The 25,183-nt window shown below is 60.0% G+C and overlaps 1 protein-coding gene across 3 annotated transcripts in view; it reads right to left on the bottom strand.

Moving 5' to 3' along the window:
• The window catches only part of ADAMTSL4 (ADAMTS like 4), a 59,996-nt gene that overhangs the window by 14,402 nt on the left and 20,411 nt on the right, over positions 1-25,183 (bottom strand). For all 3 annotated transcript variants that reach the window (XM_084614118.1, XM_084614120.1, XM_084614119.1), the window contains exons 4-8: positions 20,878-20,947; positions 15,882-16,687; positions 13,809-15,135; positions 12,014-12,116; positions 368-504 (exon numbers count right to left, since the gene is read on the bottom strand). In XM_084614118.1, the coding sequence (XP_084470244.1) occupies positions 368-504; positions 12,014-12,116; positions 13,809-15,135; positions 15,882-16,687; positions 20,878-20,947 (2,443 nt within the window). The remainder of the gene's footprint in view (positions 1-367; positions 505-12,013; positions 12,117-13,808; positions 15,136-15,881; positions 16,688-20,877; positions 20,948-25,183) is intronic.

The following is a 25,183-nucleotide window of genomic DNA, read 5'->3' as shown; positions in this document are numbered from 1 at the left end:
TTGGATCACAGATTCTGTATATCCCCCCGGGGGCTGCCCCATGGCTCCCTCCTTTTGCACCAAGGGGGAAACTGAGGCACAGAGCACGGGTGCCACTCTCCTAATGTCACTGAGGATGTCAGTGGCTGAGACAGGAAGAGAACCCAGGAGTCCAGGCTCCCAGCCTGCTGCTCAGACCCAGAGACGTCCCTATGCCCCATTCCCGGCCAGAGTCTGCCCTGTTCCCCCTCCCCAGCCCCTCTCCCTTCAACTCCAGCCACAGACAGGGCCTAGAGCAGTGGGTCCAGGGCGGGGGGGCGGGGGGGGTTTGTCCAAGAGCACAGAGCTCCCCCCTGCACGTACACGCCCCCACCCCCGCCTCACTTACCAAGCACTCTCCAGCCACACAGATGTCGAGGGAGGTGGCCTCGCACGGCGTGCCGTCCTGCACCTTCTCCGTGTGCCGCACGTAGAAACGGTACCCCACCGGGCGGCAGTTCAGCTCGCAGCGCTGGGAGCCCCGCACTGCAACGACACGGAGCCGGGGTTCAGGGCGGCCCTGCCAGGGAGAACCCGCGCGCGGGCGATGGCCGCGCCTCGAGCCCCGACCAAGAACAGGGAAACCGTGCGCCGGGCAGCCCCAGTGGGAGCCCGGCCTGGCCCCGGAGAGCTCCCAGACTGGATCGTCGCCCCCTTTCCCTGCCATTGTCCCGTGGAAACAGACCCCAGGTGTCCTGGTGGCAACCCAGCGCCCGCTCAGCCCTAAAATGCGGCTTACCCAGGGCACAGCTAAAGGGTGGGGTGGGGAAGCTGCCCCACTGCCCCCAGGGGTGGGCCCTGGCCGGCCTGGGTGACCCCCCACAGCACATGGGGAGGCTGACAAGCATTCGTGGGACTTACTATATCCTGGAGGGGGATTAAGGGGGCTTCTCGGGGGGGGAGGGGTCAGATCAGGGCATTGCCCCCCCTCCCCCAAGCTGGTGAAGCAGCATGAGGCTAGTGGGGATGGTAGGTTCAGACTAGTGCCCCTGGCGGGTGGGCCGTGCACCCCAACCCCAGCTCTGGGCACGGGCGAGCTGCCCTCCTGAAAAGCAGCCGCTCAGCTGGGACTGACCCCAGGGCATGGACCAGGCAAGGGGCCAGAGAGACACCAGGCTGGGGACCCAGCGGGGGTCGCTCTGGGATCCAGGGGCCGCACTGGGAGCCGCCCGGGGGCTCGCAGAGAAACCAAAGACACGTTATCGTTGGCAGCGTGTGCTGCCTGGAGCTCGGAGGAGCCCACGGAGGGCTGTAGGCGCGTGCCCGGCGGGCACAGACAGGGCAAACAGGGCGCTCGCTCTTCGGGATGGGACAGGAAAGAAAATATCGCGTCCGGGGGGACTGCTGGGGAATTCGGCCTGCAGAAGGCGGCAACCTTGGGGAGATTGCTGGGGGATCTTTAATGATAGACCGGGGTTTGGGGGCTCATCTGCCCCCCCCCCCGCACTGACTCAGAGGAGAGAGCGCCACCTACTGAGCCCCCTCAGCGCCCCCCCCAGCACAGGGCCCCCTAGCGGGGCACTGACTCAGAGGGGAGAGCGCCCTCTATTGGGCTCCTGCCCCCTAACCCCGGTTTGTTTCCAAGATTTCCTAGCCATCCGCTAGCCCAGCCTGGCTCTGAGTACTGGGGCCCGGGGGCCCGGCCCGGGGCATTTTGGCGTCACTGCTGAATGTCCAAACCCTCCCAGGGCTCGTTAATGAAACAGGGTTGTGGGGGGGGAATCGAATGCCCACCTTGTCTAGTCCTGCCCAAGCTCCCCACCCTGCAGGCTGCATGCTACCCCGCAAAGGGTTAACCCCCCTCTGCCGGCCCCCACCTCGCTTCAGGACAGGGTGGGGTGGGGGAGCAGCCAAGGCTTTTTAACATTTTCCACAGTTTATTTTACTAAGAGCTGCTGGCTCCGGGGGTGATTTATCACCAAAGGTCCCCCCGCCTCCCGCCCCCCCCATCCACATGGCTCCCTCCCCCCTGCCCCCTGGGACGTGCGGCAATTGGCCTTTCGCTGCCCCATCTCGCCTGGCAGCCCTGGCTGGCAAAGCCTTGGGGCTGACAGTGGGGCAGGGAACAAAGGGCTTTTTGTGCGAGCCCCTCCCCTCGCGTCCCCACTCCCACCGCGTCCAGCAGAAATCCAAATATTGGCCGGGAGCAGAAATAATACAGAGGGGGAGGGGCTGGGCGGGGGAAGCTGCTTTCACCCCGTTGCCTCCTGTTTACTCCGGCTTTACCCCAGGGTCGCGGGCCAATCATGGTCTACTTGGGATGGGTCTGGCTTGAACGTCCAGCTTTCGGTTCTTGCCAAGCTTTTCCCTGCATCATCACTAGCCCCGTGGGATGATGCGTAGCCAGGACCGGAGGGCATTGCCCCGGGAACACGAGAACGTGGTGGCTGAGCTCCTGGCTAAAGGCCGCACAGTGCGTCTCCTGGACGGTGACAGCTCTGCCGGGGGGCTGGATGGCAGCCAGGGCCCAGCCCGGCTTTGTCACTGGGGCGCAGGGAGAGGAGGAAGGATGGCCCAGTGGTCAGTGCGGTAGCCTCAAACTTAGAAGAGCTAGGGTTGTTTCCCTGCTCTTTCCCCAGCGTCCTGTGTCCCCTTGGGCACATGACATAGGCCCAGCTTCTCCAAGGTCGTTGGATGCCTCACTCCCATTAATTAGCCTTGCCCACAAGCGGGGGGATGTGTGTGTGTGTGTGAAGATAAAACCATTACAGATTGGGAGACGCTCTGGTACTACAACAGTAGCAGCCAGTAAATAGCGAGCCCAGCTCCTGGAAAGGAAAACCACCTGGCTCTAAATCCTGCAGAGGTTTGGGGCTGCTTCTCTGTGGGCCAGACACCTTGGGAAATCAGTTACACCAGGGCCAAGCGGGGCGCAAATTGCTGTTTGCTCAGACGAGCCACGTCTCGCCCTGACGTGGGTGGGCTGGCAAAGACCCATGTCCTTTGTGCACCACAGTGGATAAGAGAAAGGGCAGAGGAGCCCTTTTGACTTTCCAAATGCATTTGCTAAAGCCCTTCAAAGAAAGCTACAAAGGAAACGAAGGGCTTATCTAGGCAAAGTTTTTGTCCTCTGGTCTAGGCAGGTTCTTCGGACAGTCCAGCCGTGCATTAAGCCACGGGACTAACCCCTACCCACAGCCCTCTGAGACCAGCGGGGTTAAAGTGGGTCCGGCCCTGTGTTGCGGCTGCAGTTACAGAGAGTCGTCGCCCCGTCAATTTAAGATCTGCCAGAAGCTGCACCAGTTAAATGGCTTTTAGTTCAGCTTTTGGGTGCGGACGCTCGTCTCTATGTCAAACTGTTTCTCCCGGTTTAACTTGCATCTGTACATTTCCCCAGCAGGAGCTGGGCCAGGTTTAAATCAATGTAAGAGCATCGCACACCACAGGTTTCAGAGTAACAGCTGTGTTAGTCTGTATTCGCAAAAAGAAAAGGAGGACTTGTGGCACCTTACTGGTTTCGAGGGCTATACTATCCTGTAGCTGCATAGTTAAAGCAGTGCCCCACTCCCCACTGTGAGTGGAGTTACACTGATAGAGAGGGGATTATACCAACACAGCATCAGTCCAAGAGGCTGGAAACTGGGAGTTTCTGGGTTCACCAGAATAACCCTCCATACACACACCGTGTGCTCTGCTCTCAGCCGGCCTCAGGGTCTGACCCCAGCAGCCGCTCTCCCCAGCATCTTCTGGGCCCATTCTGCAGAGAGTGGGGAAAGGGCTGATTATGGGGCTCTCCAGGCATCTGAGAGGGAAAATGGAGGGGGGACCAGAGAGAGAAGGAGAAAACAGGGATGAACAAAGCAGTGGGAAGAGAGAGCGAAAATGGAAGATGGAGGGATGGGGAACAAATGCAGGAGAAGACTCCAGCCCAGCCTGGCTGGCCGCCCATCTTTTTCCACCACTATCATTCTTCACAGGTCATTAATCACTTGGGATGACTTTCTGCTCTCCCGTTTCCAACGTAAAGGTCCCATCCGTCTGGGCTCTTTTCTTCCCCAGGCCTCTGAGTCTTGGCCAGAGTCTCAGGCCCGCTGCTTCCCTCCCCACCCCGCAGATCGCAGAGGCAGATCACAGGGCAGAACGGCCGGGTGGTTTCTGGGTAACCAAGCTCACTGAGTCACCAACCCCCCCAACATAATCAAAGCCCCGCCCTTTCACATTGGGAGCCAAATGGGCGGTTTACCTGGCAGCGGTTGCACCTTTGCAGGGCTGTTATTTGCATGGAGGCGTCTGAAGCCAGAGCCCCCCGCCCCCGCTGGCTTGCAGTGACACTTGGGGTACGTCTCCCCAGCAGCTGGGGTGCATGGCTGCAGCACGTGGTCCCTGGGCCTCTCCACAGGTGTCAGTCACACCCCCAGCTGCAGAGTAAACGAACTCCTTGCATCGGTCTCCTCCCACTGCAGGAGCCAGGCTCCTAAATGCCTTCTAAAAAAAGTCTCTTGGGAAAATGACCTCAGGCCTGAAGTGACCCCCAAAAGCAGGTGCCAGGCTGCACCGCCTCCTCCCCCACCCCCATTCAGTCTCACGGCGCAGCCCCAGCCATCCACTACCTCAGGCCTGAAGTGACCCCCAAAAGCAGGTGCCAGGCTGCACCGCCTCCTCCCCCACCCCCATTCAGTCTCACGGCGCAGCCACAGCCATCCACTACGGCCCACCCGTGATCTTCACAACCCTGGGCAAACAGGGCAGTAAAGAGACTTAGCCCTCGGCTCTTAGGTCAGTGGTTCTCAATCAGGGGCACATGTACCCGTGGGGGCACGCAGAGGACTTCCAGGAGGTAGTCAACTCATCTAGATCAGTGTTTCTCAACCTGGGGGCTCGCAAATGCAGGGCCAGCATTGGGAGTGGCAAGCAGGGCAATTGACCCAGGGCCCCAGGCCACAGGAGACCCCCGTGAAGCTGAGTTACAGGCTTCAGCCGCGCTGCCGCGGGCTCTGGCTTCAGACAAGTCTCGCAAGTGAACAAGGCTCACACTGAAATGTAAGTGTAATATTTATATTCCAATTAATTTATTTTAGAATTATATGGGAAAAATGAGAAAGCAATTTTCCCGTAATCCGTGACACTTTTGTATTTTTCTGTCTGATTTTGTAAGCACGGAGTTTTTAAGTGAGGTGAAACCTGGGGTACGCAAGACAAATCAGACTCTGGAAAGGGGTACAGTCATCTGGAAAGGTTGAGAACCACTGAGTGTCACGTTCTCTGCCTCCCCCAGGATCGGTCTCGAGGCGGTTCCAGGTCGAGCGCAAGGGCTCCTGCCCACAGCCCGAGTTGTTTCTTGCAACCCCATCCCACCCCCCCAGCAAAGGTCATCGGCACCTGATCTCCCAGCCCCTGCCCCTCTGCGGGACAGGGCTCGTTAGGCTAGGAAGTTCCTGGCACAGCTCCCCAGCCTGACAGATCACCGCATACTTCGAAGCAAACATCTGCAGGGCCCCCTGAGCTCCCCCACCCCCGGCCTTGCTCCCGCCCCACGCCAGTCTGGGTGATTGAATCCGGCTGTGGAGCTGCGGTAAGAGTCCAGGCCGCTCCGGTTGTAAATGGAGCGTGGGCGCTGACGGGAGGCGCGTGGGACAGCGGAGGTGGGAGCTGGATACGTACGGACTGGGGCAAATGTTTGTTTCCAGTCAGGGTTTTGCATTAGGCTAGTGGGTTGCAGCCTTTTCTGTAGCCGGCCTCCCCTCCGGCTGCGAAGTCCCGCCCCCGAAAGCCTTTTGTGGTACAGAGGAATAAGCTGGTATCCCCTTTAATACTGTGTAGGCCCTCTACTGGTGCTCACCGTGTTTTGTTTTAGACACGGCCGGAGCAGCAGCCGGGTGGCATCTTCTACAGTCCAGAGCATGGTGAGCGCTGTTAGAGGGTTCACAAACTGTTTAAAGGGATGCTGCCCTATTCCTGTGCTGCACGCTTCGCAACTCCCCCCAGCCCTGCAGTAAAACAAAGAGATTGATAGCCTCTTTTTCAACCTGTCTCCTCCTGAGCTATCTGCCTGACCCTCCCGCCCCTCAAGCTGCTGGGCACTCAGCGCCTTGGAGCATGGGGGTGAATAACACTCAAGAAGGGTGTGGTCTGAGCGCAGCACTGGGGGCTGAGGGGGACAGGAGAGCCCTCACCAAGGATAACATCCTACAACTGCTGCTAACTGACAGTTACTCCTTTAGCTCAAGGGGCAGCGGTCCAGGGCTCAAACCCCGCTGGCAGGGGCAAAGGGTGGTTGCCACCACCCTAAGGGAAGATTGATTTTTGAGGCTGGTCCAAGGGGTGAGAGCGAGAGGGGCTGGGGCAGGAGACAGCCTTCGGGAGGGTCAGCAGGGGGTGTTTGGTATCGATGGGGGTCTAATGAGACAGCAGAATCGTCGCCAGGCGGGGGTGGAAACCTCATCAGGTGGGATATTTCAAACTAGATGGGACAAATCAGAATCACCGAGTTCTGACCCCGATCCAGATGGACCCACACCTACCAAGTACTGACCCAGACAGACCCAAACCCATCAAGTACTGACCCAGATGGATCTGAACCCACAAAGTTCTGATCCAGATCCAGGTAGACCCAAACCCATCAAGTTCTGATGCTGATGGACTGAATCCACCAAGTTCTGACCCCAATCCAGATGGACCTGAGCCCACTGAGATCTGACCTCCCCTAGAGTTCAGGGGGAAGGGAGGGGTGCTGTGGACGCGAGGTTGAGCCCAGAGTTGCTCTGTCCTAGTCCCCATTGGGTGACCCTGCCTTGCCCTCCAACCTGGCACCTCCCCTCTCCCTGGTGTGCTGTGGGTATCAGGGCTGGTTTAACGCTGGCCAGAAGCCAGGGTGCGTCCCAGCAGCTGGACACAAGGCATCAACTTGAGGGACAGGCGGGAGGCCCCAATTCTGCCCTGGATCGCGCTGCAAGACCTGGGTGCCACCCCTTCCACAGCAGAGCGAGTGATTAGAGATGCTGGTGCCCTCTGGTGCCAGCTCAGGGGAGGGGTGGGCACAGCCGGAGTGGGACCCTTTAGTAATAATAATAACCCAGCCAGGGTTTATTTTCCCAACGTGCTGTCTCAGCGGCTGGAGGCCACGGCTCTACCCCCGGCCAACTGGAAAGAACACAGTATTTGAACAGAAACGCTATTCATCCCTCACGTCCTCACCCCCCGGCTGGGCTCGGCAGCCGAGGGCTGGCTGGGCATGGACGGTAGAAAGGTAGATGCGTGGGGAGTGCATGTGCGGGGCATGACCCTGCACATCTGGATGGGAAGGGGAAGGACCTTGCACATCTGGATGGGCTCTGGCTAGCTTTAGCCCCTGGAAGGAGCTGAGAGACAGAACAATTCCCCCAGCCCCCAAATCAAAGTGCATGGCTCTGAACCTACAGGGCCAGCTTTACAATGCAAGATGGGGGGGCCCACATTGAGCAGAGCACAGAGGGTTGGAGCAGTTGGTCAGCTGAGGGAGATCTGGGTCCCTGCCCCACTGGGACATGCTGGGATATCCAGGCCCCTGCCCCACTGGGACACCCCAGGAGATCCGGGCTCCTGCCCCATTGGGACACCCCAAAAGATTCAGGGCCCTGCCGCACTGAGCCACGCCAGGAGATCCAGGCCCCTGCCGCACTGGGCCATGCCAAGAGATCCAGGCTTCTGCCTCACTGAGACATGCTTGGAGGTCCAGGCCCCTGCCCCACTGGGACACACTGTGAGATCCTGACCCCTGACCCATGGGGATGCACCAGCAGATCTGGGGCCCTGACTCATTTGGAGATCTGGGCCCCAATCCACAGGGATGAGCCTCTCGCCCCATGGGCCCATCACTGGGAGTTGGGGATAAGGCAGCGCTGGATCCAAACTGTAGTGGCACCAGCAAATTCACTTTGGAAATTATCCCCCAGAGGCGCCGGGTGGGGGTGGCTGCCTTTGATGCTGCCGTGGAACTGGATTAGCAAAAGCCCGTCCTCGGAAAGGCCCCAGCTGCGCTGAGCTAATCATGGACTCCAGGCTGGTCCAGCCCTGGCCGTGCAGAGCCGTTAATAAGTCGTGTCCTTGTATTAACTGGCTAAAGCTGCTTAGGCGGCCTGCGGCACCGAGCGCAGGGAAATGGCCGGCACCTGCTGATAACACTATTTAATGAATGCTCAGGGCGTTGTTAGCTACCCTGCAGTCCCCCACACCCTGGCTCAGGGGCTCAGCTAAGCGGGAGGGGGCCCTGCTACCTGGCTCTGGGGCAAGCTCAGAGATCCATTTGCCCTGGAACTGGCACCCCCACTCGTGAGCAGCACACCCCATGCCAGAGCCCCGGGATACAGACAGGGAGGGTTGGATGTCCGGACTCCTGGGTTCTATTTCTGGCTTTTTGGAGGGGAGTGTGGCCCTGTGGTTAGAGCTGGGGACTGGGCACCAGGACTCCTGGGTTCTAGTCCTATCTCTGCCACTGACGGGCTGTGTGATACTGGGCCAATCGCATCCCCCTGCTCTGTGCCTCAGTTTCCCCACCTGTAACATGGTTGATCCCTGCCTCCCAGGGAGTTTGATTCATTGTGTAAAGCACTTTGAAATCCTTGCGGGGCCGGAGAGGGATGAAGAGTCATTAACAGAGATGCTACTGCCAGCTGCTCGGCTGGGTTTAGAAAGGAATCTGATAAAGACCCCCTTCGCAGCAGCCTGATGGCTAACAACCCCCACCCCAGTGCCAGACCCACGGTGGGCAGGGCATGGGGAGAGGGGCAACCCCACGGCTGCAGGATGGAGACGTGAGATGGGCTCTCCCCAGGGAAGGCAGAGAGGCTGGCGGCTCAGATGTGCACAGTCCTTGGTTCTGCTGCACCCGGTGCACAATGAACAGTGTAGCGTCAGCTGGTTATAAATCTTCCAGCGCTTAATCAATTTGCTACGCACATCATTAGACCTGGGCCATTCCGGGGACATGGCTGGGGTGGGGGGAGGGCAGGGAAGGGAGAGCACAGCAGCGTGGGCAAGGCGGCTCTGGCAGGGGATTGTTTGCAAAGGGGTCCTGCAGGGATGGAAGGTGCCAGCTGGGGGTGGGGGGAGTGGAAAGAAAGAAAGAAAGAAACGTGAATGGAGGAGAGAGACGAGAGCGGAGGAAGAGACAATGCAGGAAAGGAAGGAGAGAAAGAATGACAGAGACATAAAAGAGAAGATGAAAGAAAAGAACGAAGAAGAAGAGAGTCGGGGAAGGCAGCCAGCCAGCGGGCCCAAGGCATGGGGGCACCCGCTGGCACCCAGAGTGGGTTCTGGATTCCTGCTGCCCCTGCCCTGCCTAATGACTGAGCTGGGCAGAGAGCCCCGGCAGGGCATAGAATAACAGACTGGGCGTGGGGCTGATGCCATTCGGTGATTACTGCACAGGCCATCGGCCATGAGAAAGGGGATTACGGCCGAAAAGGCTGGATCTGCCGAACTCGGCAAAAAACACCTGCCAGCCCTCGTGCCATGGACACGGGGGAGGAGGGGGCCTGGCACAGACAGCAGGGGCGGGAAGGGAGGATGGAGTGGGCACCGCAGCACAGAGATGGGGGGCTGACTCCAACCTCCACCCCACCCCCCGCCAGCTTCGACTTTTCTCCATCCAATTCACTTCGTGCTGAAATATTCCAGCCTGGGTCTTGGCCTCTGGGGACTGTAGGGCACAGAGGGGCTCCTCTCAGGGGGTTTCCTGGGCACTCCTCACCCCCAAATCAGCTAGTGCTGTGAGTGGGAGAAGCTGGGTGTCAGGACTCCTGAGTTCCATCTCTGGTTCTGCGAGGGGCGTGGGGCCCAGGGGTTGGCATTTCAGAAAGGGAGCCAGTGGCTGGGGTTGCAGCTGCTGCCTGCACCCAGAAGTGGTGACTAATTTCACAGAAGATCCCCCAGGGTTCCCAGCAGCGACCGGACGAACCAGTTTGAATGAGATTAGAAGTGACCCCAGTGCCCTGGGTCAGAACTGGCTGCGATGCCCTGGCTCAGAACCGAGATCAGATTCCTCAGATCGGCATTGGAATCAAGCCCGTCGCCTCCCCCGATTGGAACTAGCCCTGCCCATCTGGATCAGATGCAGCCCCTGGTTCCCTCTGGATTGGAACTGCTCCCTGAAACACAACACCTGGATTGGGACCAGCCCTTGGCTTCCCCTAGATCAGAACTGGTGCCTGGTCCCCCCAGATTAGAACCGCCCCCCGGACCCTCTCTGGATCAGAACTGTCTCCAACTCAAAGCAAATTGTTTTCCAAAGTTTGACACTGTGCTCTTACGGATTATTATTTAATTCCCATCCAGCCCTGCTGCAGCTGCCCCCGAGACCTGAGAGGTGTCAAGGTCCTGCCCTCCCACCCGCCTGTGCCTCCCCACCCCCTGCAACCCCTCACCCCCTCCAGTCCGTGTCCCCTCTCCCGCACTCCTGCTGAGGACACAGCGAAAGGAAGTGAGCAAACTCAGAGCAAGAGAGTCAGGGGCCGAGGCAGGAAATGGGAATGTCCCAGCGCCCTGCTGGGACCCCAGCCCCCACCATGAGGAACCCCCCACCCCCTTCCTTAGTACAACAGCCTCCCTGGAGAGAAGTTTTCCAGCTAATTGGCTTCCAAAGTGCCCTGGATGCGGTGATTTAAGAGACAAAAGGCCCTTTCCCTGCAGACATGCTCACAGCCAGCAAGGCACACGCAGTCCATGCTTGCATGAAACACACACGCAGATCCATGCGGTACATGCAGGGAGGAGCCCATGGACACAGCCAGAGACACACGCACAAAGCATACGGGGAGATCCATCCAGGCACCATCCTCGCCCCACATGCCGCACACAGGTACACCCAATCACGCTTCTGCACACGCCAGCCCCCGAACTGCTGCTGTGCTCAACAGGACACCCACGAAACTGCCCCCTGCCCAAACCCCAGGCCCGGGTTACGCTCCAGAGCACTGAGAACTAACCGGCTCATCAGAGAGCAACCCAGGCTGTGGGAAAGGCTTCTCAAGGACATCCGGCACACACCCTGCTCGGCCAAGGGAGCAGGGCAGTGTGCTTCCATCACCAGTGAAATGAGTTTGCTGGGTTCAGCTGCGCGCCACCAGACAGCGCCGTGACCCACTCCCTTGGCTGGGAGATGTGGACACATCTCTGGTTCACACCCGTCAGCATGGGTCACCCTGGGGCCGACAGGATAGACGCGCCCTGGCCCAGCTGGGGCCCATCCGTCACCGTGTGTGTACACAGGCCCGACAGCCCCTTGGCCGTGGAGAATGTGTCCCCCAGGTGCAGAGACCAAACCCGGCCACCAGGAACGAGGCGGGGTGGGAGCAGTTGCCTGCGCCCGCACGGGAGCAAAGAAAGGGGAAAGGACCCAGAGAGCGAGAGGGGCCGCAGCCAACAGCCCCCGAGATAAAACCAGTCCAGGATGAAGCTGAGCACAGGGCCCCTCTGCAGTGCCACCGTCAGCCAGGGGGGAGGGAGCGGAAAGCAGCAAAGGCCAATCCCAGCTGCAGGCCGGGGTCTCAGGGACACAGCCATCGGAGAGCAAAGCTGCCCATCCCAGCTGGGAGCACCGAGGGGTTAAACGCAGGAGTGGGGGGCTGGTCCACAGCCTGGACTCAGGCTGTGCGAAAGGAGCCCGGTGCTTTCCTACTTTGGTCATGGCACGAGGCTGCCGTGCACCAGCCCCTGGGCTGGAACGGGAGGGCGGGGTGGCCGGGCAGGACTGAGGGGCACCTGCAAAGCTGTGCAAGTGGGGAGCCCCAGACTCCACCCGCAAAGGGGGCTGCGGGTCGGGATTGAGGGGCACGGGCAGATCTGAGTGAGGGGGGAGGGCTGGGATAGCAGGGGGGCTGCGGGTCGGGACTGAGGGGCACCGGCAGAGCCGTGGAGAGGCAGCGGGCCCAGAGGGGGCCCCTAGCCAGCCCACCAAAGACGTAGGCACCCCCTGGGAACACCAAGCCATGGCAGAGCAATGAGATGGTACCGCACGAGGGTCCACTGGACTTCCCCCTGCCCCGTAACCGAATGCCAGGCCCGGGTCCCAGTCCCCTACCGTCTGTGAAGGGCTCCCACTGGTAGAGGCGGCCCATGAACTCCTGGGTGTTGAAGGCAGCACACTGCACGGCTCGGGCGTCGGGCTGGTCAGCTGGGCACGGCTGGAAGGGAAAGGAAGCTGGGATGCAGCTGAATCTGGCGCTAGGAGACACCAAGCAGGTCTCCACATGGTGGCGCGTGTTGCTACATCAGTGCCCGCCACCAACATGAGATACAAATACCCTGGGCTCTGAAATGCAGTTGCCTCTGGGGTGGGGCATGGCAGGTCTTTACCAGCCACACAGCAACGCGGCACAGAGATCACTTGTGCACTGCCGAAATGCAGCCTCCTCTGGAGTGGGGGGGGGGGCAGCACTTGGTCAAGGGCCACATAGCAATGCTGTAACAGAGGTTGCTTACTCAGTGGCAAAATGCAGCCACCTCTGGGGTGGGACATGGCAGCTGTTCACCAAGGATTGCTCATGTGATGCTCATCATCCTTTCTTTCTCCCCCCCAGCATCCGTCCTCCCCTCTTCTCCTACCCCATTCCTTCCACTCTTTGCCCATCCTTTTTCTTCCTTACACTGCTTAGCCACCCCCCATCCCACCATCTCTCAATGGAAGGGATCAATCCCTTGTGTCCGCAAAGCCCTCAAGGTCCCAGCTGCGGGGAAAGATGCTATGGGCCGTGAATGCACGTTCTTTGCCAGAAAGGGGGAGCCATTGCCATGGAGTGCTTGCCTTGTTTGGGCACCTTCCCTGTGAAGATCTCCAGGTGCTTTAAAAATGTTCCTGGAGTTGCACTCAGTGAGGCAGGAGAGGGCTGTCCCATTATACGGGGGGAAACTGAGGCAAAGAGAAGGGATGCAACTAGCCCGGGGCCACAGAGAGAACCAGCGAAACAGAACCCAGGACTTATGCCTCCCTGTCACCTGCTCTAACCATCAAACCACATTCCCCGCTCAGCCCCCTTCCCTGCTCTAACCAGTGGAACGCACTCCCCTCACAGAGTGAACCCAGGTGTCCTGGCTCCCTCCCCTTAACCACATGACCTCAAGTCACCAGACAATGGGGCCCCTAAATAACTTCTTCCGAACAGCCCCTGTAACTCTCCCAGCATGCCCTGGGCCCCGTCCTGCACCTCCAGCCCTCACAGCTATTTAGAGGAGCAAGTTCCCGCCAGCCAATGGGGGAGGTTTGGCCCGGGTTGTATAAACGAGCGGGATGGGTGATTTATAAGCCCTGTGCTCTCGGAGCACGGCAGCGGGGCTCGCCTGGAACCGGCTGGGCCTGACATTTGTGTATTTTTTCACTGTTTATTAAACCAAAAAAAAAAGGATAAATTGGCACAAAAAACCCCATTAGCAACCAAATCGCTCGTTGTCTGCCTTCCCAGCTCAGACGCTCTCCGCTTCGCTGGCGGCTGCTTCCCTAGATGGACTCGAAGCCTTTTACTGTTAAATGGACGCAGGCCCCACAAGATAGTTTGGTCCCGCTGGCTAAAGTGGAGGAGGAGGGAGTCAGGACTCCTGGGTTCTTTTCCTGGGATGGGCTGGGTGACCTTGGGCAAGTTGCTGCCCCTCTCGCCTGTAAGATGGGGTGGCTAATACTGTAATAAAATGGGTGGGCATGTGTACCCAGCACTGTCCTCTCCTGGAGGAAAGCAGAGCTGATCACCTGTGTGTCTTATGCCCTATACTGCTCATGGAGAATGGAGATTCTCCTGTAGGGGGTTTGAAGCATGGGGCTCTAAGTTCTAGTCCCACCAGGGGGAGGCATCCAGCGCCCCTGTAGGGAAAGCAGAGGCCCTTACCTCCTGCCTGCAGGCTTTGAACTGCTTGCTCTCCCCCTCGCAGTGGAAGGTCTCTGTGCCGGGGTCATAGAGATTCCACTGGGGCACCTCGCGGCCTGGGTGCAGGCCCAGCCTGGGCCTTTGCCCCCTGGCCTGGAACTGGATGGGGTTGCCACGGTGGAGCAGCCAGATGTCCGGTTCTGCCAGCCGGTGAGGCGAGGGCTGTTCCACGAAGAGGCTCTGGGAGGCCCGGGTGCTGTAGCCGCCTGGGCGGTACTCGTTCTGTCTCTGAACACGGGGCCTGGCCGGCTGGCGGAGATGGGAGGGTGCGGCACGGTCAGCAGGGCCTGCTCCCTCTGGCCGGGCCAGGTGGGTGGCCTCAGGCCAGGGTTTTGGTGCTCCTGCGGCCCGATGGTGGGAGCGGGGATGGGGGTGGCCAAGTTCTGGTGTCTCCTTGTGGCCACCCCCTGCCCCGTGTCCCTTGGGCTCCAGCTGAGCCTCCACGGTGGAGCTGTGGTTCTTCAGCACCTTGTGCGTGAGGCGCAGCTCCCCCCATGGCCGAGGGGCGCGGCTGCTGCTTGGGGCCCTCTCTCCCACGGGTGTCCCAGGGTGGGAAGACTGCTGGGAGGCCCTTGTGGCGCCCCCGAGCCCATCTCCTCCTCCTCGCTCGGTGGGCGCCTGCACACCCGCCCTCGGGCGCCACTCCCGTGAACCTGTCTCCTCCGGAGCCGTTGGCTCTCCCCCGCCAGGCCCTACGGTGGCCGACGGAGCCCAGCCAACCTGCTCCGTGGGAGACGGGCCTGGCTGGGGAGTGCCCTCCGCGGTGCGATGCCGGGCCCCTCGTGGCTCTGGGGGCGCTGCTGCCGGCTCCCAATTCTCTCCAGGACTCGCCTCATCCACCGAGGGGCCTGCGTGGGACTTGGCTGTGGACTCGGCCTTCAGTGGCCCAGCGCTGCCCTGCTCGGCCGTGTGGGGCTGGCGGTGTGGAGCGGGCCCGTCTCCCCCACCTCTGGGCCTCGCCCTATGCCCTGCCAGCTCGGAGCTGTTCTCTGCCAGCTCTCCAGCCTGGAGCCGGGGCTGCACAGAGTCCTCCGCCGGCACGGACTTCCTCTGCTTGTGGTGCGGATGGTGCTCGCCCTTGGCCGGCGGCTCCTTCTCCTGGCGGGGGGCTTCCTTGGCCTTGCGCTTGGGAGTCTTGGTGGGCAGCGGTGGCTGGTCGCTCGGGGGCCCTCGGTGTCTCTTGAACCGTGGCGTGCCCCCCTCCGCCACCTCCTTGTGCAGGGGCAGCGCAAAGGGCACCTTCCCGTAGCCATATTTACCCGGTTTGATGGACTCTCGAATTCGAGACCTGCAATGGGGGGGAAGTATTGTTACAGGCCCTGCATAAACAGAGCAAAGGGGGAGCCAGGGACCCATCTGTCTTCTTGCCCCTAGAATGGGCATCCCACCCAGGACAGTGGGCAAGGAGGGAGCTGGCTAACGTGTGTGCCTACTGGCTTCAGAATGGCACGCCTTGTGTCACGTGCCCTGTACTGCACACAGCTCAAGGGGATTCTCCCACAGTTTAGTGGGGGTGGGACTAGGCTTCTGGAGTGGGAGGATCTGAGCTCTCTCCCTGCTGTTGCCACCGGGGCATTCCAAATAAGGCCTGACATATGATAGTGAGGATCAGCTGACTCCTTTTCAGTCTCTGAGTGGATTTAGCCCTGGGGACCGTGGCAGGTGGGCGGCCCTGGGGACCCAGGCCCTGAATTTCCATTTCCCAGGGCGAGGACAGAGATGGGATCTGCACCCCCACCATGGTCTCCATGCCCAGATCCAAGGTATTTTGGTCTCCATGCCCAGATCCAAGGTATTTTGGTGCCTATGGGAGTTAGGATCCGAGCCTCCCCGCTGGGAGGGGGGCTTCAGAGCAGAGGCCAGGGCAGTAGGAACAGTGCCGGGACCCCCGCCCTCCAGTCAGTGACTGGCGGACAAAGGGCACCTGACCCAACGCCCAGAGCCAGCCGGTTCCCTCTCCCTCGCCTCCCACCCCGGCCTGGTTGCGAGCCCAGGCTCTGCCACGGGGGACCGACGGGGGAACCTGGCTCTCACCTCCTGGCGGCGCGGGACTCCTGTGTTGGGGATGTCGCCCACCTGGACCCGAGGGCACCGTGTTGGGAGCTGCCGGCTGTGCCGCCCGCCTGGTGGCTGCCTCGCCGCTCGGGTTTGAAGAGCGGGAGAGAGTCCTGGGCGGGCAGCCGCGCCAGGGCTGCGCCGCCATGTCTGGAGGGCCTCTGCGGGCTGGAGGTGGCGGGAGCATCCGGGTGGCGCAGCCGACGCGAAGAGTGGGCCAGGCTGCGGCTGGAGGTGCCTGCTTTGCCAGACGGGTCCTCTTCCCGCCTTGGGGCTCCGGGGGCGAGGGCTGGGTCCCTCCCGCGGCTGGAGGGGCGGGAGGAGGCGTCCCGCAGCGGGGACGAAGGTAGCTGCTCGGAGGGGAAGGACTCGCGGCGGATGTATCTGTTCTGGGGCCCGAAGCGGGCGGGAGAGGGGGCCGGCCGGGTGTGGCTGGGGCCGCTGTGGAGGGGGAGGGCAGAGCCGGTGTGGAGGGGGAAGGCAGGCCCCGGTGGGGATAGAGGCGCCCCTGACTCCCCATCAGTGTGAAGGGGGTAGGACGGCCGGGGCGGGTAAGGATTGGCCCGTTCCTCCGGGTACAGGGGCTGAGCGTACGTGCGTGGGCCATGAGGGCCCCCCCAGGGGGCTCGCAGATAGGGGGGCAGGCAGGTGCGGACCCTTTCCAAGACCCCCACCCCACAGGGCTGGGAGCAGGACGACCACGGGCCCCAGCCGCTCCAGGTGCCCGCCACTTGGTTTCCATCTCCGTCCTCCTCGGGCACCTGCCGAGACGTCCGCTGTGGGACCTGCAAGGGCACAAGGAGACAGCCCCGTCACCGGGGGGCTCTGGCCATGGCTCTGAAGAGCAGGGGACTTCAACTCCACTGGCCTGGCCTCAGTCGGAGCCTCCCACCTCCACCCCGTGAGCATCTGACCAGGGGCTCGCATCCCCTCTACACAGCTGAACGCCTGACCCAGCAGCCCCATGCCAGCCAGGACTCAGGGATGGCGCTGGGTGCCAAGGGGTAGCTGTGGCCCAGGTCTCTGGAGCTAAGACAGACGGAAAGACGTAGGTGGGCAGGGAGAGCCTCCTGGATCCGGCGGCGAGCGGGTTGGTACCTGGGAAGAGACCGGAGACGGGGGAAGAGAAGCCAAAAGACGGGGCTGAAGGGAAGCAGGCTGGGACGAGGGGCACGGACCCGCCCACTCAGCTTTTCCTTCTGTGTCCCTGCTGCGAAACGTGGGGTCCTTCCCTGTTCCCCCCACCTCAGCTGGCTCTGCCTGGCCTGGCCTCTCCCGGGTGCCTCAGACAGAGGGACAATCCCACGCCAGCTGGGGCGGGTCCAGCTGTGGGGAGCAGGCTGGGGAGTTTATCGCTGCCCAGCTGTTCGCTGCTCCTCACTACAGCATCCCAAAGGCCCCTGGGCTGGAGGGCTCAGCCTTCGCCAAAAAAGGAAATTAAGAAAACAGACGTGCTCGCCAATATTTGGCATGGTTCAGGAGACGCTAGTGCTTGGCTGGATTTTAACGAGGGCACAGGTACCGTGGGGCGGGGAGAGGCCTGTTAAACCCACTCAGTGCAAAGCAGAGCACTGCCACTGCCCCCCAACAAACGTTCCTCCTGCGCCCCACAGGTTGGGGCCGCTGCTCTAGTGGCTCGGATCAAGCCGGCCAGCCTGGCTACAGCCCGCGAGCTTCTCTGGGCGGGCTATATATATATTTTGTATGGCTCATTCATCAAAAAGATGGAAGGAGATTCAGCTAAGGTTCAGCATCTCCAGGGGAAGCATCAATGACCCCTAGCATTTGTAGAACACTTTTTATTAGGAGATCTCAAAGCACAGTGCAAAGCAGGTCAGGATCTTATCACCATTTGACAGATGGGGAAACTGAGGCAGAGCAAGAGGCGGTCAGGGGTAGAACCTGGGTCTCCTGAGTCCTGCTCCACTATTCTAGCCGCTGGGAAACACTGGTCCTAGGCTGAGAACTAGCAACTCATTCCATGCAGGCCAACAGCAAACAGCTGCTAGATGGGCGTAATGACTGTCTCCCAGTAACGCCCCAGGCTGCATTCAAACCAGTGATCTAGCACCCCCATCACACAACCTCCCCCCACGAGCCTGTCCAGGCCCCCGTGTCCGCATCAGAAATTTCCCATGTTTTTCTTTTCATTTCCAGGGACACTGGAAAGCGCCGGCCGGACGTTCCACACCAAGGCCCTGACTGCCCTGTGCCCAGCACATTCCTCTGCCCCCTCCTGGGCCAGAGAAGCAGTGGAGACGGGCAGAGGGAAAGAGATTTCAAAGGATTTGGGGCCCCCTCTCCTTCCCCCCCAAGAACAACGGCACCTGAAGGACCGACACAGTCAGGCTGAGAGCTGAGGGCCAAGTCTGCTGCTGGCATCAACGGGCGCCGTTTGACTGGAGTCGATCTGGATTTACGCCTGCTGGGGCTCAGGCCCACGATGCCTCAGAGCCTTTCCAGCGCTCAGAAGCATAGCTACCTGTGCAGTGTAAGCCGTGGGGGCAGGGCTGAGTACAGCCCCGCTGACCCTTCACACAAGGATACCTCCCTGGAGCACTGGGGCAGCCCTTAGACTGCCCAGCCAGAGCTGGGAGGCTGCTTACAGCGCTCTAGTCCCAGCTCTGTCACTGACCCGCTGGGCGACTGTGGCTGGCTATCGTGCCTCAGTTTCCCCTTTGGCTGTTCAGACTGGGAGCAAGAGGGCAGGGATTGCCTCGCACTCTGTGTTTCTGCAGAGCCCAGTTGGGGCCCTTCGGTGCTACTGTAACCCTGTGTCCGACTAGGCAGAGCACTGGCCTGGCCCGCAGGTTCTAGTCCAAGCACTGCTTGCGGGGTGACCTGGGGCAAGTCACGGCCCCGTGCCGTGCCTCAGTTTCCCCTGCTGTAAAAAGGGGGGCTTTTTTACACCCAGAGCCCCTGTCCCCAACCCTCAGCCGCACACCGCAACCAGCAGGGCCCGCCAATCCAAATCCCAAACTCCCCCAGCTGTGGGCCCAATCCTCCAACTGTTGGTGCCTCGTACGGCGGTGTGCCCAAGAGGGCGTAGCACGCCAGCAGATCAGAGCGGCTGAGTGTGGCGCTCACTGACTGTGCACAACGTGCAGGGCAAAGAGCAAACATCGGCTCACGACTTGGCTTTTGCTTGAGGGCCTCTGGCTCCTAAGGACGCTGGCGGAGGAAGGGCTGGGGGGGGGGCCACAGGGACTGCTCGGCAGAGCCAGGGAAAGCTCCGTTTTGCAACACGTGGCCGGGTTAGCAAGGCTGCCCCGGAGAAAACACACAGAGAACCACCCCACCCCGCAGAGCGTCTGGCTTCCCCCTCAGCCCAGATTGCTGCTGATTTCCACGGGCTGTAAACTCCTAAAGCGGACAAGATGCTGCTCCTGCCCCCGCCAGTGCTCGCTGCAACATACCAAGGCCGCAGGGAGGACACTCCGCGCTGGCTCGGCTCTTTGGGAATTTCCTCGATGACGGTCGTTCAGAAGCTCCCGCCCTCCCCTCCAGCATCCCGCTCCTCATAGACTTGGCCCGTGATGTGACGCTGTGTTTTAATGCACGTCTCCCCTGCCCCTGCCTCTCCCCAAGCCCGCAAGCAGCCCTGACATGCAGGCTGCCTGCAGAGCCCCTCCAGGGGAGAATCTGGCAAAAGGAAGCGGCCTTTTGCCTGGAGAACCTGCCCATCTCGCTCACTTGGTGCTCTCCCATCCCTGTTCGGTGCCGCGTGCACGCAGCTCCCACAGCGTATGCAAATCCCAGGGCAGAATCTGGAGCCAAGCTTAAGCCTCTTTCTCCCACTTGTTTCTGTACCTTCCTCTGCTACTGGTTAACCCAGGCCTGATCTTTACTTGTTCCTCCAAGGGTGGGATCCGGGTGTGTGTTGGGGGGTTGCTCTGACCCTTAGACTATACTTCCCTTCCAGAATCAGGAATGGAACCCAGGAGTCCGGACTCCCAGCATCCCTCCTACTCTGACCACTAGACCCCCATCTCCCCCCACCTCCCAGCTGGGAATAGAACCCAGGAGTCCCGACCCAGGAGACAGCCCCCCCACAGCTGCTCTGGCAACACTACACTTGTGATCCCTGCACACAGGGCCTTGCCTGGCCCTCGGTGTAATTTAGAGCAGCCCTGAGGTTGCTCTAACTCATGCTCTGCTTCTCACAGCCCCATATGAGCTGGGGGAAGCAGAGACTAGCCAGAGCACAGGGGAGGCCCCAGGATGAGGGCTTTCTCAGGGGAATGTTTCCTGCCTGAATAGCATAAAGGAGCTGCACCGTCACTGAAAACCAGGCCCCAGGGGGTTATCCCTGCCCCACCATTCCCACTTGCTCCTGCTTTGCCTGATTTTAGCCACCTCTGGGGAAGAACATGGCAGCTGTTTAACAGCCCACAGCAACACCCCAGGCAATGCAGTGCTGGAGTACAATATACCCAGCCCCAAGGGAGTTGATGGAGGGAGAACACCATCTACCTCCAGTTGGGACTGGCCAGTACAACACCCCAAAAAGCACCAGGAGATTGTGACTGATCAGGTGCAGCCAGCACGCTCGGCGTCACCCCCACAGAAGGGAGAGCACCCCCTAAGGGGCACCTCCCCATTGCTTTCCAGGAGAAAGGTCTCCAGGTCACCAACCCTGCCTAATGTACCAGCCCGGCTCCGGGGAGGGGGTCACAGTCTATCCCCATTAGCCTTGTGGGCCAGTCCGGCTCTGGGGGAGGGGGCCAGGGTCTATCCCCGTTAGCCCTGCGGGCCAGCCCGGCTCCGGGGGAGGGGGCCAAGGTCTATCTCCACTAGCCCAGCAGCAGATCCCAAGAGGGACGCCCCAGGCAGGTTCCCTGCTGGTGATGAAGCCTGTGACTCCAGGAGGTGGCGATGCACATTGGGGCTGGCGAGATAACTCGTCTGTGCTTCCCAAGCCGCCCCCACCCCGATCCTCCCGCCCAGCTGTAAGGTCCTTGGTCTGGTGACTCACCTTCCGGCTGCCTTGGCAGAGCTGGGCCGTCAGCAGGACCAGAGCCAGGGCCAGTCCAGCCATGCAAAGCCTGGAGAGAAAACCAGAGACGCGGCCGTTAGCAAGAGGAGGTGCCCACCCTGCTGGCTCCAATGCCCGGCTCCCTTCGGCCGCTGTTAACCCCTTGCTCTCCTGGGAAGGGCTGGATTCCAGGCCACCCAGCCCCCCCATTATCCCGACACCTCACAGCTGCTAATGTTCAGAGATGGTTCCACACGCGAATCCAGGAGGAGAGGTGCCCAGATCTGCTCTTCACGGTAACACAGGGGTGTCTACCCGCTCCACCCCACCCCGGCTCGACGGCCCAGAATGGGTGAGACCCGTCTCCATGGGTCTCTGCTATCGGCCCATGTAATCCGTTGTACAGATTTTATCCAAACCAACCACAGCGCTGCTTTCTTGCCTTGTGGCTAGGAGCCCCTGTTTCTGCACCAGTGCCCACGTCCCAGTGATCAACAGCAACCCTACAATAACAAAGCAGACCAGAGGATCACAACGGTCCCTACTGGCCTTGGAGTCTGTGAAACTATAAAAGCAAGGCACCCTGCCACCGCAACCCTACCATAATAAACCTGCACATGCTGCCCCTGTGCTCACCGGCAACCCTCCAACAACAAGCCTGCATAGGCAACCCCAACGCCCAGGAGCAACCAGAAAATAACAAACCAGTATGCCCATGAGCAACCCTACAATAACAAACCCCTCGAGGACTCCAGCATTCGAAGCAGCACTCAGAAAAGCACCTCCAACTCAGGAACAATTTGGTGACAATTTCGTGTCACTAGCAACCTGGGTTGGATTTGAACCCGGAGCCCTGAGCCACCTCCCATTCCCACATTGCCTGGGGGTGGGGAAAGGCGGGGTTCGAACGGGCGGCCGCGTAGCAAGCAGCTCCCTACCCCAATCCCACCACGCTCCTTGACCAGCACTAGAGATGAACCAGCACCTTGGAGATGAAAAGTTCCCGTAATCCCAATTCCCAGGGGAGTCACTGCCGAAAAATTCAAACGGGGGGGAAGGCAAAGTTTGCTTTTCTAATAACCACGTCCAAAGTCTGGGGCTGGCAAAAAGCAGGGGCCACCATGGAGCATAGAGACCTATGAATAATCTGGAGGGGGCCCCAAACCCTCACCCCATGACCCCCGGAACTATCTGAACGGGGGCTCCCATTTGAACCAGTGACCTAGTTATTCTCCATTGTTGCCTCCTGAGTCATCCACTCTCCTCCCGGATGATGAGTTCACACAAATCGGCCAAGTATCTTCTCTCTCTCTTTTTTTTTTCTCCTCCAAACAGCAAAATAGCTGCTCGTTGTCTTTCTGACCCGCTCGTCCCCACTCAAAGCCCCCACCACTCTCCAGGAAGAGCCCCCCTCGCTCCTTTCAGCACAAAAACGGGAACCAGAACTGCTCGTGAACCCTGAGTCAGCCGGGGGCGGCTGGGACAGCCTGGCAGCTACGGCGTCAGTCTGACAGAGCAAGGGCCGCTCTGGACAGCACATCTTCGCCTGAGGGTTGCAGGAGGGGGCTGCAGCTCCAGTGCAATGAGGCAGGAGCTGCCCCAGGGCCTGTCTCCGGCTGGCTGGACGTTACAAAGCCAACCGCTCATCCCAAGAGAGTGGGAGTGCACCGTGCCCTCATGGCTAACGCACCAGCGAGGGCAGGGGTGGGCAAACTACGGCCCGGGGGCCGCATCCGGCCCTTCAAATGTTTTAATCCGGCCCTCAAGCTCCTGACGGGGAGCAGGGTCCAGGGCTTGCCCTGCTCCGCACATGCTGGGGCTCCATGTGGCTCCCAGACCCAGTGGCATGTCCTCCCTCCGGCTCCTATGCGTAGGGGCAGCCGGAGGGTTCCGCACGCTGCCCCGGCCCCAAGCGCTGCCCCCGCAGCTCTCATTGGCTGGGAACCATGAGCATTCATGGCCCACTGTACAATTTCCATACCCAGATGTGGCCCTTGGGCCAAAAAGTTTGCCCACCCCTGAGCTAGGGACTCAGAAGACCTGCCTTCTATTCCCAGCTCTACTGCTGCATGACCTCGGACAAGTCACAGCCCTGCTCCATGACTCAGTTTCCCCCCTCTTTAAAATGGGGCTAAGGTTATCGCCCTCCTTTGCAAAGAACTTGGGAGATCTATGGACATAAAATACTGGAGAGGCATCATTACGGTGACTAGACGAAAGACCCGGAGATAGAGGAGCTAGATGAGAACATGGGAAATAGAATGGTAAATCAGTGCCCCTCCTTCTTCCAAGACACCTGCTCCTTGACAGCCCCCTCAGCCCATGTCTCCTCCCCATGGACAGCAGGATGAGTGGTACATCCACCCCACAGCGGCACAGCTCCATAGTCTAGACTATCCCACCAGCGAGGGAAGAGGTTTCCCCCACCTCTGCGAGAGGCTGGAGGGTCAACAGAGGAATCCTTCTGTCGACGCAGCGGTGTCTGTCCCGGGGGCTAGTGCGATCGCAAGCGAGGGGTCCGTGGAGAGGCCTTTCCCAGTGAAATCCTGGTAGAAGCAGCATCAGGGAGGCAGCGATCAGTCACCTACCAGGGCAGCGATGGAGATCTAGGGCTAGGGCCCCTCTCAGCCCATTATTTGCTCTTTGGGGTCTGGAATTCCTGACCCTTTCCTGGACTTGCCAGATGATCCACCAGCCCGGCCAGGAACAGAGCGGGAATCCGGTGCCCAGGGTGACTCGCGCGGGGAGGTTGCAGCACCAGGCTGGGTTTTAGGGGCAGCCAGCAAAGGAGCGTGCAGTTTCACACCCAGGTGGCAGAAATGGCACCGGAGAGGCAGCAAACACAGCGAGAGGATGTAAAGAGCGGCCAGCTGGGCGGGTGACTGGAGAGTAAACCCGGGCTGGGCCAGTCCACGTCATGCATCAGGGGCCCTCATCGAGCTCTCGGCCAGCATCTGGAGTAATGCTAGTCGGTGCTTGTGACTCCTGCTGCAGCCAAGGGAGGGTTGGACACAGCCCCAGCGGCCTGCCCATGGTGTCTGGTCCGGAGCTGCCTGCAGAATCCCTGGCCTGGGAAATGAGGGGCGAGACCCCTGATCCTCCGCACACACTGAGGACGGGAGCCGGCCAAGGCCCCAGGGGTTAACCAGCTGGAGAGGGTACATCCTCCACAGCGTTCCTTCAGCCAGCAGCCTGGGAAAGCCAGCCCAGCCCTGCTCCGCCAGGCCATCAGGTCAAGGGCACGGGATATTTTCAGACTGGAGGAATGTGGCCAGTGGCCACACTTGGGCAGCACTTGGGGAAAAGTCGTTGTCCAAAGGAGACCGGAAAAGCTCTGCCTCAAGGGAATCCAACCCCCCCATCCAAGGTCTCTGATGGCGGACGAAACCGACGCAGACATTCCAGGAGGATTCGCACATCCGCCCACCGAGCCCCGAGTTCAAGGCTCCATCTTTCCCCCAGCAAGAGCTGGCGGCAGTGCGGGGGCCCCGAAGGCAGCCCAGGGAACTGAGGTGATCGCATTGCTTGATTATTCAGGGAAGCACCTGCAGCCAGAGCGGAGCAAATGTGGGATCCAGAGCTCAGGGTGCTGGGTTAAAATCAGTCTGATCAAGGAGTGATGCAGAGGTAAATTAAATTGATTCAGGGCAATGTTTTGATAAGCACCTAAGGGTACGTCTACACTCCAAAGGAAAACCTCAGAGCCCAAGTCAAGCAACCCAGGCTCGTGGGGCTTACACTGCATGGCTAAAAACAGCAGCGTAGACGCTCCTGCTCGGGCTGGAGCCTGGCCTCTGAGATTGTCCCCTCTCACTGGGTTTCAGAGCCGGGGTTCCAGCCCAAATGGGAGCGTCTACACGGCTATTTTTAGCCCTGCAGCCCGAGTCTCGCAAGCCCAAGTCAATTGATCCAGGCTCTGAGATTCAGTGCCACAGGTTTTTCTTTGCAGTGTAGATGTAACCTAACTGATTTAGGAGTCTAAATACCAATGTAATGCAGGCTCCTAAATCACTTAGGCACTGTTGACATTTTAGCCCTAAACTCATATTAAAATATCCTGAGATTCTAATTACAGTTCAGAATAAGATTCAGATCAAGTTTATTAAAACGCTGATTCAAATGATTAAGGTTCAAATTAAGATGAAGGGAGGACCCTGCAAACCCTTAAGCCTGTTTAACTTTACAGTCTCGTTCATTTCAATGGGAACGCCCACGTACATAAAACGAAGCTCTTGTGAACATCTCTCCAGGATCAGGGCCTAAAATCCAAATCCAGAGTAAAATTCAGATTACATTTATTCAAAGT

This window comes from Lepidochelys olivacea, assembly GCF_965140295.1.
Source record: "Lepidochelys olivacea isolate rLepOli2 genome assembly, chromosome: 24".
Lineage (NCBI taxonomy): Eukaryota > Metazoa > Chordata > Testudines > Cheloniidae > Lepidochelys > Lepidochelys olivacea.
Note: the sequence above shows the minus strand (reverse complement) of the source record. Positions and strands in the feature narration are given on the sequence as shown.